The sequence below is a fragment of the Acinonyx jubatus genome, chromosome X (genome assembly GCF_027475565.1).
Source record: "Acinonyx jubatus isolate Ajub_Pintada_27869175 chromosome X, VMU_Ajub_asm_v1.0, whole genome shotgun sequence".
Classification (NCBI taxonomy): Eukaryota; Metazoa; Chordata; class Mammalia; order Carnivora; family Felidae; genus Acinonyx; species Acinonyx jubatus.
In genome coordinates this window covers 57014671-57030505 of record NC_069389.1, presented here as the reverse complement: position 1 = coordinate 57030505, position 15835 = coordinate 57014671, and the positions used below count along the sequence as shown (strand labels likewise).

The window sequence follows — 15835 nt, the reverse complement described above, 5'->3', positions numbered from 1 at the left end:
AAGCAATCAATTTAGAACAACCTATCGAAATGGTACTGGAACCTGTCACTGGCATACGCAGGCAGGAGGGCTTGGCTGGCTTCCCGTAGAGAGAGGACTATGGCAGACAATGTGTTGCAGCATCTTCTTGGAAAGAGGGCTATGGTGATATATCCCAGGCACCTAGAGCAGACCTGGCCCAGCATAAGAAGGTACTCAGTGAGGCCTTGCTGAAGAGTCTGTGAGGCTCTCTTCATGACGACTAAGTCCTCAGGTGGAGTCCCTGGTCCCAAGCAGCCTTCAAGGGACTTACCTGGGAGCATACCTATACTGTGTTTCTGTAGGTGGTGGGACTATTCATTTCTCCCACAAACATTCCTTCAGACCTATTATCTGCTGGGCATGAGATGGGAGTAGAGGAGTGGACCCCCAAATGAGGAGCTTATAACAAAGAGTTATCAGTCCACTGGGGGAGATAATATGTAACTTGTGAAAGAAGCAGCTTTTGAGATGGGCTTTAAAGGTTGAGTAAGAGTTCAATAGGCAGAGATGTAGTCCGGGCAGGTATAAGAATTGGAAATGAAGGCAAAGAGACGTGAGTGAGTGAGATAATCTCTAAGGCCCTTTTCAGCTCTGCCAATCTATGATTCTGAACTTCAGCTTCATCCTAAGCAACAATACCTCTGTGAAATCATGGATTATATATGCTGGTTATACTGTCCTCTACTATGTAGAAAAAATAAATACATAAGCACTTGAATAAAACAAAACTTTCATTTCACTTGATGCCAGCGGCAGGTGTTCCACGTTTTGGGAAATTGTGCCAATGCTAATAAAGAGCCACTGAGGGCTCTATCTCCAGAATTGAGAAGATTGGAAGGGGGAGAGAATGGAGACAGGAAAACTGGTCAGAGGTTCTCATAAAAATCCAGTGATGAAAGGGGATGGGTTCTGGGGTTCCTGGGTGGCTCAGTCGTTTAAGCATTTGACTTCTGCTCAGGTCATGATCTCACAGTTCGTGAGTTCTAGCCTTGCATCAGGCTCCATGCTTGTCGGGCTTCACACTGGCCAGTGGAGTCTGCTTGGGATTCTCTGTCCCTCTCCATCTCGCTCTGTCCCTCCCCCACTCCTGCTTTCTCTCTCTCTCAAAATAAATAAATAAACTTTAAAAATAAAAAACTAAGGGCACCTGGGTGGCTCAGTTGGTCAAGTTTCTGACTTTAGCTCAGGTCATGATCTCGCAGTTTGTGGGTTCGAGCCCTCTGTCAGGCTCTGTGCTGACAGCTCAAGCCTAGAGCCTGCTTCAGATTCTGCGTCTCCATCTCTCTCTGCCTCTCTCCTGCTTGCGCTCTGTCTCTCTGTCTCTGTCTCTCAAAAATAAATAAACATGTAAAAAGAAAAAAGAAAAAAAAAAGAAAGGGGATGGGTCCTCAACTCAGAAGAAATGGGGTGTATAGGGAGAAGTGACTGATCAGACTAAGGAACGGGTTCCTAATTCCCAGTTTGCTGAACACAAATCCAAATGAGGCAGAGCTTACATTCAATCCTGGCCATTATATTCTTTTCAACATGGAGGGGTATTGTTTTACATTTCCCTTCCCCAATTTGGGACATATTGTTATGGTTGTTTAAATAAGGTGCCAATCCGACTGGGCAATGGCAGGAAATGTTTCCTCACAGGAAAGGCTCACATCAGATCCCTGCTGCCTTTTACAAATAGAAATCAAGCTTCCTCCTACAGAGGACAGGAGGGCCAGACCACAATGGCACCTTCAACAGGTGTTAATAAGAAATAAAATTCTCCTTTTTGGTTAGCAGCCCAGGAATGAAGTGTTTGCAGAGGGCCTGGGAGGAGTGCCTGTTCTCAGCTGTTCTCAGCTCTGTCATCTGAGCAGTGTGAAATGAAAGCCCAGAGAGATGGGTGGCTATGGGGAGACCACCACATACCTGCCTTTTCCACTTGCAACCTGGAAGGGGCCTTCCCTTTTCACACACTGGAAAGTGACAAGTTTGGAAACCATCAGGGCCATCAGCCCAAGTTGCAGAAGCAGGTGAGAATGTCCTGTGCTCCTGGAGGAAGGGAAGAGTGACATAGGGGAAGGTAGACCATGAGGGGAAGGGTTAGGGAGGATCAGAGAGTAGCTAGATACCTGTCCCATCCCTTCTTACACCCCCAAGCCCACCTTCTTCAGTTGAGACCCCTAGCCTTGTTCCAGAAGTCTTATGGCCACCCAAGCAACTCCTAGCACAGTTGGCTTGGAGGCCTCCCAGCATCTCTGTGGCCTAACTGAAACATGCTTCTCTCCCCACAATTGTCCAAGCCTTTCAGTGCTTGACTTTTCACACAAGAAAGCTTGCTGTCATCCCTACCCTGTGCCAGGCACTGGGGACAAAAACTGGAAATTGGGCCTTCAGTCAGGCATGCCTTAGAATCCCAAGGGGCCAACTTTCTCAGAGGTTAACACGCTTTCATGTTGTTCCTTGTCCCATCACACTGAGAGTGCCACCAAGCCAGAGTGGGCATGCAGTACATATTTCTTTAATTTGTTGAAGGAATTTTAAGCAACAAGAGAAAACAAGATCTATGTTGGCCAAACTTACTTTCCAAAATAGACAGTAAAGAAGCTTTATGTCTGATTTTTTCCCAAGCTGCTGAGATAAATACTGTATCAAGTTCAGTAGAAACCAAGAGGGGGCTTTGCCTGGAGGTATCTGTGAAGGCTTCCAGAGAGGATGTCATTGAGGCAAGTTTTGAGGAGTAAATGAGGTTTTCCAAGGGGGAAACAAACACTCTAGCTACGTGTATGGGATGGAAGTACGACCAAAGGTGTGCAGGTAACAGATTGGGATGTGTGGTTGGAGGCCTGAAAGTAGAAAATTTTGCTAGAATCAGGTGGCAGGAGGTGATGCTGGAAAGGTTGCTTGGACCCATGCTGTGGAGGGCCTTCAATTCCAGCTGGAGGAATAGATCAGGAACATGTTATGGAGAAGAAAATCTTAACTAAGATTGACGTGGCAGTGATGCAGGAGAAGCAAGCAAGGGGGAAGGTAAGGTAGGAGATGACCATGTGGCATAACAGTGTCTGGGACTTGTGGTCACTGCAAGGACAGAGAGGGAGGGCAAGGTGTGAAACATTGATGATGATGTAGGGAAATAGGGTCTCTTCTATATTACTGGTGGAAGTGTAATTTGGCACAGCCATCTTAAGGAGCAGTTTTGTGACATCTACACATACCCCTCATCCCAGCCATCTGACTTCTAGGTACATACAAGATTTCTACGTGTACATGGGGAAATATGCACAAGAATGTTCACTGCAGCATAGTTGGTAATGGTGAAAGAAAGAAACAAGAAAGAAAGAAAGAAAGAAAGAAAGAAAGAAAGAAAGAAACCTAAGTTTCTATCAGCAGAGGATTTAGAAAAAGAGATTTTATTATTCATGTGATGGTTTACTAAGTAGCCATTACAATGAACAGCTTACACCTGTATGTATGAAAGGACTAGAGACCAAAAATATAGTGCTGAATGAAAAAAGCAAATTTAAAACAGCTACCTCACATAGACTATTTAAAATCCCACTTAGGACAGATTTTAAATGTCCAAAACCAATATTGTACACCTTGTACAGACACATAAACATGGTCTGGCTATGCCTCACAGTCAAGATAATGAAGGATGGGACTGGGGAGGACAGCATATTGAGGGATTTCAATGGTATTCTATCTAATGTGTTATTTTGTGAGAAAAAGAATCAGGCAAATATGAGGCACATGTTAACATTTGTTCATTTTGGGTGGAGGGTATACATGAGCATTTGCTGCATATCCTCTGACTTTTTTTTTATTTTTTTTCTAAGAAAAAGAGGAAAAAGGGAAAGAGAGGAGGGATGAAAGAGAGAGCTGGCCATTACCACATCTAGCAACTAGAAGCCCACAGACTCACACTGAAGGACATCACAGCCACAATCAAGAAAAATAACAGGAAAAATGACCCTACAGTTCCTACTAAATGCCACATCACAGAGCCTGGGCTCAGTGCCACTCTTGCCCGTATCCAGCTTCACTGGCTTTCAGTCAAGAAAACAATAAATAAACAGTGCACGAAAGTGACCCAAGGTGGAGAACAATGATTTGGAGATTTTTCCAGGCCCGGATGCAAAGGCAGTTGGAGAGTGAAACTTACACATATGTTCCCCACATGACAAACAGCTCATCCTTGCAGGGTGTCCAAGTGCCACAGCCAAAGTGGCAGGTCTAGCCTTCGCCACAGGGCCAGAAGTGGAGGTGAAGGAGGAGGGCTTTCGGGACATCAGAACAATAGAGAAGGACCTGAAATTGAAGGGAATGTAATCTCACTAGAACTAGAATGTAAGCTCCAGGGAGATTTATTTGGGTCTGTTTTGTTCACTGCTGTGTCGCTAGCCCCTAGAACAGTGTCTGGCATATAGTAGATACTCACTAACTCTGTGTTGAGCAACTGAAAGGGAGAGGTGAATGGCTTGGGGTGGAAGGGAGGAGCCCTGAGTGTGCCCAGCTCTCCTTCATCTTGATTGTTCAAGTGACCAGCTTTCAGATGTGCTAAAGCAGACACTCACAGTGTTTCTAGTGACTTCATACTGCTGCCTATGGTAGGAGCTGGGGACTGGGACTGAGGCATTCACAGAAGAAAGGGTGATGTAGCTATAAAGAAGTGAAGCTACAGGAGGAGTAAATAGTCAGGAGGCTTGGATAGGAAACATCCCTAAGTAACTGAAAATCTGCATGAGTAGGGACAGGTATGGGGAGGGTGTTTTTGAAAGCCAAATGGACACCAGAGAGACTAAGGAAGAGAGGAGGAATCTCACTGCTAGCTCATGAGGTGCCTTTGCACAAATTTGAGAAAGGCTCCTCCTCCTCCTGGATGGACACGTTGGAGAGCTGCAATGCCTTTGGAAGAGGTAGGAAAAGGTGGCCCGAGGATGTAGGGCTTGGCTATTGGAGCTGGGGCTGGATTTTAGTCCCCACTCACAGGGCACTCTGGTACAGTGCACAACTTGCAGAACCAAAAGCAAGTGGCCCCAACCCCCAGGTCAGCATTCCGGACAACTGGGTTCTTCATAGTCTCCCATCATTCTGCAGCCTGCTGAGGGAACCGCCACCATCTTGGCTGCCATCCCTGCTTTGCAGCCCCTGCCAGACCTCCTTGCCCTGGACCACAGGCAGGAAGGTCCATTGAGCCAATGGACAAAAATTAGTTCTAGGGTGGATTTTGAATATTACTCTATGTGCAAGGACGCCATCCTATTATCAGGAACATCTCAACTGCCCCAGATGGTACACGGTTTTCTATTCTCCTGACAAAGGTCAAGTAAATTCCAGGAAGCTAGAGGCCAGAAACAAGCTGCTGCACCCCCTGGTGTTGCCTAAAGGAAATGCTGATGACATTTCTCCTGTCATTCTGAAGGAGAAATGAAAGGCTGCCCAATCACCATCCCCAGTGAGTTTTTTGTCTCTGTCAGAATATCTGCATTGTAAACAGTAGGGATAGAACATTAGCAATCTCCCCAAGACCCCGCTGGGATCATGTCACTCCTTCGCAAGCAAGAGAATACAGCCTCCTAATTCTGAGAATGTAGTGGCCATCAGATGAGAACTCTGTCACTCTGCCCCTCTCAGCAACAGACTTACCTGCATCTGCTTCTCATGTGCACTTTTCTCCCCAGGTGGACAGATCCTTTGTTTCTTTCTCAGGGCAACCCCTGACTACTCCTACTCTGGATCGCATCCCACTCTATGAACTACCTTTCCTTGAACCCGAGTGAGGGAAAGTCACTTAATCTCTTTGTGCCTCCACTTCCTCAGCTGTACTATGTGGGGAGAAAACAGTATCTGCCTTATCGAGTTGTGAGGATTGAGTGAGTTAATTTACATACAGTGTTTAGCTTAGTGTTTGCCATGTAGTAGGCACTCGATAAATGTTGCCTATCATCATCATCATCATCATCATCATCATGTGTGAAGAGCACAGTTAAGGGCAATGAAGTATTAATGGCACTGACCCAGTCTGGACAACCAGGTCTTAGATGGACAGCTCTGAAACTAGAGTTTGTTTCAGGATGGAGGCCCTACAAAGAAGGCTCTGGCTGCTGCCAGACTGGATCCTGGAGCTGTCAGGGTGCGTTCTTTTGCATAGCAGAATCAACAACCCTTTCCTCTTAAAACTCTTGGCTTCCCTTCTTGCCCCCTTTGTCCTATTTAGACATGTTTTCCTCGTCTGAACTAACTGGGCAACCCAAGGGCTGTTAGCACTAGGAACTGGCCTCAGGTGCCATGTTGCATGAAGACTCGAGGCACACCTTCTCCATACCCAGCCCAGCACCCTGAGCCTCACGGTGGTTGGGAGAAATCTAATAATGGTTCTCATACTCAGACACTTGGAACTCCATGGAACCCAATTTAGGGAAACAATTACTGAGTTAAAAAAAAATAAAAACAAAACCTTGCAGTCAGGACTAAGCTCAATATAGGCAAAGAGGATTTGGAGAGCAAGAGAAAGATCCCAAAGTGTCTCCTCTGTCATTCAGTGTCTGTTGCCTAAAATTCCACCATTAGAACACTTTGTTTCATGGCCATTGCCATTGTCTCCAGTGAAAATGCAGAGGTCCCAAGAATGGGAAAACAGTGAACCATCTCCAATGTTGATGGCTTCAGTGGAACAGTTTACTTGAGCAATGTCTCTGCAAAACTCAGAAACACAAATGCCAGCTCCCTTCTCTCCCTGCTCGGCCTGCCAACACCTACTGAGAAGTAAAGACTCAAACACAAGTAAGGGAAGCACAATTGTGGAGACCCCTTGAGGGAAGCATGAGGACAACTAGGCTTCTAGATATGGTTTCAGGTTGATGGGAGAAAAGTTGATTAAGTGAGGTGTGTGTGTGTGTGTGTGTGTGTGTGTGTGTGTGTGTGTGTAAGGGGGAAGGAACTAAAGGTGCAACCACATTCCAACTTCACCCACCTTCAAGGTGAACAATAGCTACTACAGTGTGTGCACATCACACTGCATTTTGATTTCAACAAACCTGGAGTTTTAATTCCCACGCTGCCTCTTATTAGCTGTGTGACTTTGGAGAAGTCACTTAACCTCTCTGAACCTCAATCTTCCCATTTGTACAATCCTGATGATAATAATAATAACAATACCAAATTGGTAACATTGTTTTGGGGCTTAAATGAAAAATAAAAAAAGATGTGCAACGGAAACTAACCCAGTGCCTGACACAGGGGAACTCATTTATTTGTTACATCTGAATTGTGCTCTGAGCGACAATAGGGGCTTTGCCAGCAATGTAAAGACACTGAGAAGCAGAAACACAGGACAAAGGTGACTCCTGAACATCCTCTGCAGTGCCCATCCTTGAAATGTCCCCAGAGAAGAGAGCGTAATCTTCAGACCAGGATTCGGGAGCAAGAATCCAGATGGCATGGCCAATTTATCAGTGCCACCAGACTCTCAACTTTAATAAGCTTTCTGCATTTGTAACCACAGGAAGAAGAGGAAATGGTCCAGATTCCCTAGGGATAATGAGCACTGCCAGCTCACTTTTATATCGGCCAAGTGCATCGTGATCATTCTGATTAGTTTGTTCTAACTTCAGCCTTCAGGAGGCACAGGAGTATTTTTCTCTTTGTTTAACGATGTAGCAGTTGGGAAGCACAAGCTTTCGGCCATTTCCAACACTTGGCCTGGTCAAATCCCTCTTCTAGGGATGTGGAGTTGCCTTATTGCTGTTAGAATGTCAGGGATGGCTTTTTAGGGTCTAGTGCCATTCAATACTTTTCCAGGAAGATAGGCTACCTGGTGTTGTCTAAAAGGCTCTGTCTTTTACCTATCAGATGGGGCTGTGGGCCGGCCTAGGAGCAAAGAAACTCCAAACCTTAAAAGGTTAGGAATGCAGGGACCAGGGAGTTAGGGAAAACGGACCAATGAAAGTGCTTAGCAACATCCAAGGACCAATGGGGGTGAGCCCCTCTGTTTCCATGAGGCAGCCTTGATTTTCACTGGCTGTGAAGGTGAAACTGTCTCCCTAAACTGGGGAGGGGGGATCTGCAGCTCTGTTTAGGTGCTTATACCTGCCAATGGAGGGGCCTTAAGAAAACTGGGGGAGCTCCCACTCAGGCCTTTAACATTAGTAAGTTCTGAGCTGTATCAAAAAAACTAAAGCAGTTTTTAGCAGACTTTCATTTTTGCCAGGTCTGCACAAGTGCAAATTGTGGTCTGTACACAATATAAACAGACACACATGGTCATCTTAAACCCCTGAGTGAAGAGAGAGCTATTTATATGTTGGTACCTATCCCAGGACTGTCTCAGTCAGCAAGGATGATCAAAGATATTCTGCCCACTCAACCTGGCCTAGCTCTAGAATCTACATGAACTCAGCCTGATAGGGCACTAGGGGTTCCCTCCTCAGCAAGTGGTATGAGAGGACACTGCAGATAGTGTGTGCTGCCCTGGGCATTGCATCTGAGGCTGGGAGTGAGCTGGGCCCCAGAGGCCATGGGGGCTTTCCACCCTTCATTGCCCCTGCACCTCACCATGGAGGGCTGGTTTTCCTGACCATCCATTGTGCATGGGGCCACTGTCTTTTGTCTCTCCAACAGCTCCACTGCACAAGAGACCTAGTACCCAGTTCTGAGCCTCAGCTGACTGCTGGGGTGACAGTTGGCAGTTCTGGCTCCTGCCAGCCCCTCCCTTCCCTTAATGTTGGATCTCTGCATAGATTCCCTGGCTTTTGTAGGCCTGTGAGATGGGCAGCTAGAGTCCCACTGAATGCCAAGGACTACTATTGTACCCTGCTCCCTGCATTTCCCAGGTAAGTGCCATCTGTACAAGATTTGTCTTGAGTTTTCCCCATGCCCCTTAGACAGTGTACTCAGACAGCTTCTCATGCTCTAGCTGAACTATTCTTCAATTTTTTTCTTTTTTTTTTTTTTGAGTGGGGAGGGGCAGAGAGAGATAGAGAAAGAATCCCAAGCAAGCTCCACACCCAGCACAGAGCCTGACATGGGGCTTGATCTCATGATGGTGAGATCATGACCTGAGCCGAAATCCAGAGTCAGACTCTCAACTGACTGAGCCACCCAGGCGCCCCACTGTTCTTTGGTTTTAGCACCTAATATGTGCTAGAAACTAGGAAGGTTGCTGGGTCTTAGTTGTCCTTGGCTCTTCTGCCCAGTGGCAGCTTGGACCCTGATGGCCCCATACCCCAAGTGGGAGCTTCCAGAATGCTCTACAGCCAAGGTCACATCATTGAGGAAATTTCCAAGAGCCACTCTCCTTGTGCAATCTCTAAAGTTCTTGGGGGCCCAAACAATGTCAAGGGGTGAATGGGAGAGACACCCTGACAGAGATACTGGTTGATGCTCATGCTTACAGGAGCTTGAGTTCTTGTTTAGGGAGGAGCACCTTCTCTTCCACTCAACTGGGGAAGAGTTCCAAAACTAGGAGGAATCTGAATTCACTCTGCCATTCTAAAGTCTGGTCTCTGGTTGTGTCAGATGAGCCCCAATCACGTGAGAATCCAAAAAGGCACAATGTCCTCCATTGCTACCATGTTTGCCCTGAACACCTGCTTCCATTTCTTTGGATTCCTGATTTACACTAGTTTCCCTCACTGTTCCAGAAGCCCTTCTTGGAGTTCCAGTCTGTTGAGACTAAGATTGACTTGTGTCCCCTCGCCTCCACCATTTCTCTTCCATGACCACAGTATCGGCCATACGTCTCTGGAACTGACTCCCTGCATTCCTCCCAATTAACCTGGTAGCTCCTTAAGGACAGGTGCTCAGCCTCATTCACTGCTGTATCCCATCACCACACAAAGAGTGTGTGACACAAAGGAGGGCCCAATAAGTGTTTTCAGAACAAATGCATGCACTCAACTTCAAGTGTAAGACTAACCTGGTTTCTTCACAGTTTGCTCAGTTTATTTTGTACTTGCAGAATCTCTACTCCTTTCTAGGAAAGATCTTACCCAAAACTTGGAGTTCCATTTGCCTGGAGTGGGAAAGGACAAGGGCTGATACAGGCCCCAGGTGAGATGGAGAGCAAATCAAAATAATGAACTGTGTGTGGCCCAAGAGGGACAGAGACCACACTGGTAAAGAGGGCACCTCAGGGAATCTGATGCATGCCAGCCTCTGAGAAAAGGAACAAGCAGAGTAAAGTGTGCACAGGGGCATCTAAGAAGTCATTTCTAAGGGAGCAAAGTCTAACGGAAAGAGTACAGGCCTGAGGCCAGAGTGTGTAGGTCAAACCCCAGCTTTGTCATTTACTGGGTGACCTTGGGCAATTTCATAAGGAAATTTTTCATTGCCCAGTTTCCTCAGATGTAAAATGAGGCAGTAATATTGTCTGCTTCACTGAGTTAGCACAAAGATTACAAATAATACATAGCCAACTACCTTATAGCATAGGTCATTCTTAATAAATGGCATATGTTAATACCATTAGCAACATTTGGTACATGATTGATATTCACACACAAAATGTGACCTGGTTGCATTTGCAGAGGCCTCAAGTGATGTCTTCAGGGGTCTTCGTGTGTGTAGGAGGGTTACAGTTTCTGGAAAATTCATTTTAGGATAGTAAATGAAGTGACAGTGAACTGGCCATTTAGAAAGGGGTATTTAGGTTTGCTGGGGTTGAGAAGTACTGGAAACATGTGTTTCTGTTGCGTGTGCATGCCCATCTCCTCCAAGTCAACTGTGGGCACCCCAGTGGCAACACTGATCCCAACTCTCCTCTCTCCTCTGCCCCACCACTCTGCATACCTATCCCATGCCTGGCACAGAACAGATGTATGAGTGGAGAGGGTAACCAAAGAGTTCTGAACAGGAGCTATCTGGCCTGGGTCTGTGAGAGCCCTGAAGTACATGTCTGCAGCTGCTTTGTCCATTCATCCGTTCGCTTACTCAATGAAGCACCTACAGTGCACCAGGTCCATAATAGGTCCATACCTTCAAGCTAGGCCCAAGGCTCCCTGTTCACTCTTCATGTTCTCGCAGCTCCTTCTGTTAGCTCAGGGATTGTCTTCTGGGTCGGACGCTCTGCTCAGCTTTGAATTTCAGCCTCTTCCCAAGATTCTGCCACTTAGGTCCTCCCCACTGACTCCTACCATTACTGCTTACAAATAGGTGTGGTCCAGTTCCTAACCCCCTTCCCCACTCCAGGACACCCCACCCCAGGCTGGCCCTAACACTTCAGGCCCTTTCTGGCCTGAAAAGGGAGTGAGGACCAACACACACACACACACAAAGAAAACAGAGCAGTTGAGTCCAGCTCTCAGGAAGTTGATGAGGGGCAAAGTGAGGGCATGGAGAAACAGTGAGGCTGGGAAGTCAGCTGGTGACAGTCCTCTCCTAGACCTCTCTTGGGGGGGGGTGACCTGCAACCACCAACTTCCCACAGAAGCAGCAGTGAGGGCTGCATGCCACTGCATCACCACACAAGTTTGGAGCCCTGGAAGCAAAGCTTCAGTCTTTTGTTTCAGAGACTAGCTTGCTCTGCCAGATGGTGTGATTTGAACACACTCTAGCTGTTTTTCTGCTGAAATCACAGAGATTAGGAATCACAGAAGGGTGAGTAGAATGCACGTGACAGGGGCCGAGGGCGTGGCTTCATCCATGATGCCTCCAAGGCCTTTGTCTCCAGCAGGGACTCCAGAGTCCTCCAGTCACCACCCCGGGCCAGTCTACTCCATCTTACCTGAAAGAAAGCACTTGGGATCTGTGGCAGCTGTTTCTGTCAGAGCTGGCAGGCCTTGTAGGGAAGCCCAGAACTGAAGGGAGAGGGGGAAAGAGAAGGCAAGCAGCATCCTGCGTGGGCAGCTTCTGAGAGACCATCCTCGCCTTGTCCTTCTTGTACTCCTTCTGTTTTTCATCCCATCCCCACCCCTAGCCTGCTGAGTATCAATAGCTGTGGGCCAGAATCAGATGAGTAAATAAGCCAGACACTAAATATTTCAACCCAGAAAGGGAAAAAGGGAGGGGATGTGAAATCCAGCCCTGATTTTCTTCTTCTCCAACTTCTTGGATCTTATTTGTGCTGTCTTCTGTTTTAAAGATGGTTTTGAAAGTCCAGTGGATATATTTCTGCATCACCCAGAAGTCAGGCTATTTGTGGAAGGGCAGGGCAAGGCATCTGACCTTGGCTTTTCTTTCCTGCTCCCTTCACATTATAGTCATACCAGAGGCCACTAAAGAGTAGGCATGTTTTGATGGTGTAGCTTACAAATGCAAAATAATCATTAATGTTGAAAAGTGACACTATTTAATATTAAAACAAAATCTGAATTTCTGGCATCTCAAAAAACTGGAAAATATGGCAACCTAGGTCAGGAATTCCAGATGAGAATGAACACAAAAGCTTAGAAGCAGCTGTCCCCTTAGACAAGGTGCAAACTGTCCAATTTTCCACAGTCCCCACTTCTCCTTGTGGTGCTTCAGGCATGGGGGATCACTTATCATGCCCGTGCTTGTCTTTGTTTGTACATGACCTGCTTCACTCACATATATTCACTTCTTGGGCCTTGTCAGCATTTTTCAGTTTAAATCCCTGATTTACATCCAGCTACTTATTATTTCCAAAACACTCCTCCACATTTGCCTTTATTCCACCCTCTGTGTGGAACACTACCCACAGCCTACCTAGAAAATGGTTACCCATCCTTTAAGATCCAACCAAAACTTCATATCCCCATGAAGCTTCATGCAAGCAGAGTTGGGGATTTCCTCCTCTAGATTCTCGCGGCATCTAGTCCAAGGTTCCGTCATTATTGTTTACCCATTGGATTATAATGATATGTTTATATGTCTGTCTCTGCTGCTATGCTGTGTGTTCCCCAAGGGCAGGGAATGGGTCTACCTTATCCTTGAATCACCAGCTCCTAGTGCGGGTGTGACACATAGGAAACACTCAAATGCTTGTTAAATAAATGATGACTGGCTAGTGAGATAAAAAGGGGGTTATGAAGCATCCACCCAGTATAGATAATGACTGTCCCTTTATGGGTCTAGAGGCAAGTTGGGTGGCACCTGAATAGTCCTAGTTTCCCTGAAGTGGTAGCTATGTGAAGTCAGTCTCATTTGGCACTGAGTGCTTGGTGTAGAGTCTGACACACTCCAGGTGCTCAGGGACTAAAAGAATTGAGTCCATCTGACCAAGGAGAATGACACTTGAACTTCAGTTTGGGTTTGGAGTGCTCCAGGGGCCAGTCTACCTCACTCTGGTTTAGAATACTGCCTTCAGCACAACTTAGCTCTGGGTCCCTGGGCAAGTGACTTAACCTCCCTGAGGTTCAATATCCAAACCACAAAAAAAAATGGAAATAAAAATACTTCATTACAGAGTAGATATGAGGAGGTAAACAAGGTACCTCTAGACCAACTGACATGCTGCAGTCAGTTAATATGTGTTTGGGCCCTTTGTTAGTCTGGATTAGTAAAAGAGTATGAGTGTGTGAGAATTAGTGGGTATGTTCAATAAAATGTGGAACTGCATAGATATGATCTGTGTTCCTATATAGCTCTGAGTCCTTGGGATACCTTCTCAAGGAAAGATTAGGGCACATCCCTTAAAAGGAAGAATCTTGTTTGAGGATGGTCATCAAAAGCTCCAAAGAGTACTAAGCTTAATTCCTCCATCAGAGGCTGCCCATGGGCACAGCAGAGCTCTGCCCCACCCCCACTCCCTTCCTATAGTGCCCACAATGCCCCTAGGTATGAACGCTACACTTTCTTAACCCATTTTGGGTTGCAGTTTCCTCATCTATGTAACGAGAATGGTAACAACTGCTTGAAAGGTTGGGTAGGTAATCTAAAAGCACTTAACTTGGTGCTAGTGTACAGAGCAGAAGCTCAATAAACATTAGGGTTCTTTCTCTTCCCTGGAACCATAGGACTGCAGGCTAACACATGAAAACTGGCAGAGGGAGGGACACTGAGTGTGTATTGTACTCTGAAGGGGATGGGCATGAAAGTGACAGGTACAGGAGGAATTTTAATAGGGCCATGATGAGATGAGACTGAAGAATTGAGAATGGATGCACAAGATGCATGGGTGAGTCCAAAATGTGAGGGTGGGTGGGTTTCTGACTGAGTCCTGAATACCCACAACAACTTCACATGGCACCCAGCTGACCTGATGCAACCGGCAACCATCTAACCTAAAAGGCCCAGACTGTGGTTAACCAATGTTTCTGAGATTTCCCACAGACACCAAATGGGGATTATTGATTGGAAGTGTACCTGCCACTGAACTTGACTGAACTCGAGGTAGTAGGCTTTTTTGAATGGTTCAAAAGATATTTCATAGTGGCATTGTTTATAAACAGTGAAAAATGAGAAGAAATGTAAATGTCTAACAACTGGAGAATGGATAACTAAATTGTGGTACAGCCATTATGTGGAATAGTATACAGCAATAAAAATAAATTAATTATAACTCATGTATCAGCATGGATAAATATTTAAAAAAGAAAGCTACAGAAGAATATGTATGCACAGTATGATGCCAATTATATAAAGTTTTAAAACATGCAAAAATAATATGTATTGTTTATGGATGCACACATATGTGGTGAAAGTATAAATACATGCATGGGAATTAGAAACAGATACTGGCTTTTTATAGGCTAGGATGGGGTAGAACTCACAGCTAGATCATGATAAGTTATTTCTTAGCAAAGATCTGAAGCAAAGGTGGCAAAATGTTAAGATTTGACATTTGTCTCTCTACTTTGCTAAATGTTTGAAAGACTTTATAATTTTGAAAATTCATGGCAACAAAGGGTCTCAGGCTGCCCCTGCCTCATCCTTTTATACACACTCCTTTGTTGAGAATCTGCTGCAACAGGCATGAGACTGGTGGTATATCATGTTTCTCATGACCATAAATCATTTATGACATTCATACAACCCTGGGGAAGGAAGTACCACTTTCACCTCATTTTATAGAGGAGGCACTTGAGACTCAGGTGAAGTGACTTGTCCAAGGACAAAAAGTGCAATTAGATCCCAGGCTCCCAGGCCCCACTCTCATACCCTGCACCTAGAAATATGAGTCCTATGCTGCCAAAGAAAACTGGGATTCTTTGAGCTTCCTGGTGCTTTGGATTCTGTGTTAAAACGATTGATCAGCCTTTCTCAATCTTTCACCCAGTGGCAGAGGCAACCCAGGTCTGGCATCTCCCAGCCCTCCACCCAGTGACAGAAAGTGGCCTAGGCAGACCTTTCCTTCACTGGTGGCACTAGAAGAGGTTGAGTGGGAGCCCTGTTGACACTGGGTTTCCAAGAGAGTTGGCTGGGTGAGCCACTCTCTGCTTTGTAGCCTTGTATCTCTCACTGTTTACCAAGAGCAAGAAGCCTGAGGACTCACCATCTGCTACCACTGGACCACTAGGAATCAAGTAGGAGCTCCACAGGCATCTGTCCTGGAAAAGTTTTCCTTCTTCACAGGTCTGGTGTCTCCCACCGCCACCTAGTAGTATCAGTCCTACAGAAGTGCACTCTGTTCCTGTGGAAAGCACCAGTTGGATGAGAAAAGTAGGCCAGAATAGCACTGCATGGGCTCTGAAAATGAAATTGTCATTGGAACCACAGCCCACAGAAGTGGGCTGGACCTACCTATGAAATCTATACAGAATGATTCTCTGCTAAAATAGAAGATTAAAATATGATCCAGATTCTCCTAACATAATATCTAAAAGGTCCAGTATACACACAAAAAATCACTCATCATATCAAGAACCAGGAAAATCACAACATGAATGATAAAAGACATATGCCGATGTCTTTTGGCATATGTCAGATGTTGGCATTA

General features: G+C 45.8%; 1 protein-coding gene across 10 annotated transcripts in view; it reads right to left on the bottom strand.

The window, feature by feature from the left end:
• The window catches only part of NHSL2 (NHS like 2), a 270707-nt gene that overhangs the window by 104204 nt on the left and 150668 nt on the right, over window positions 1-15835 (bottom strand). For 6 of the 10 annotated variants that reach the window (XM_053202471.1, XM_053202474.1, XM_053202476.1 and 3 more), the window contains one exon: window positions 15392-15529. The exons of the other annotated variants lie outside the window; for them this stretch is intronic. In XM_053202471.1, coding sequence (XP_053058446.1) covers window positions 15392-15529 — 138 coding nt within the window. The remainder of the gene's footprint in view (window positions 1-15391; window positions 15530-15835) is intronic. 10 annotated transcript variants of the gene reach the window in all.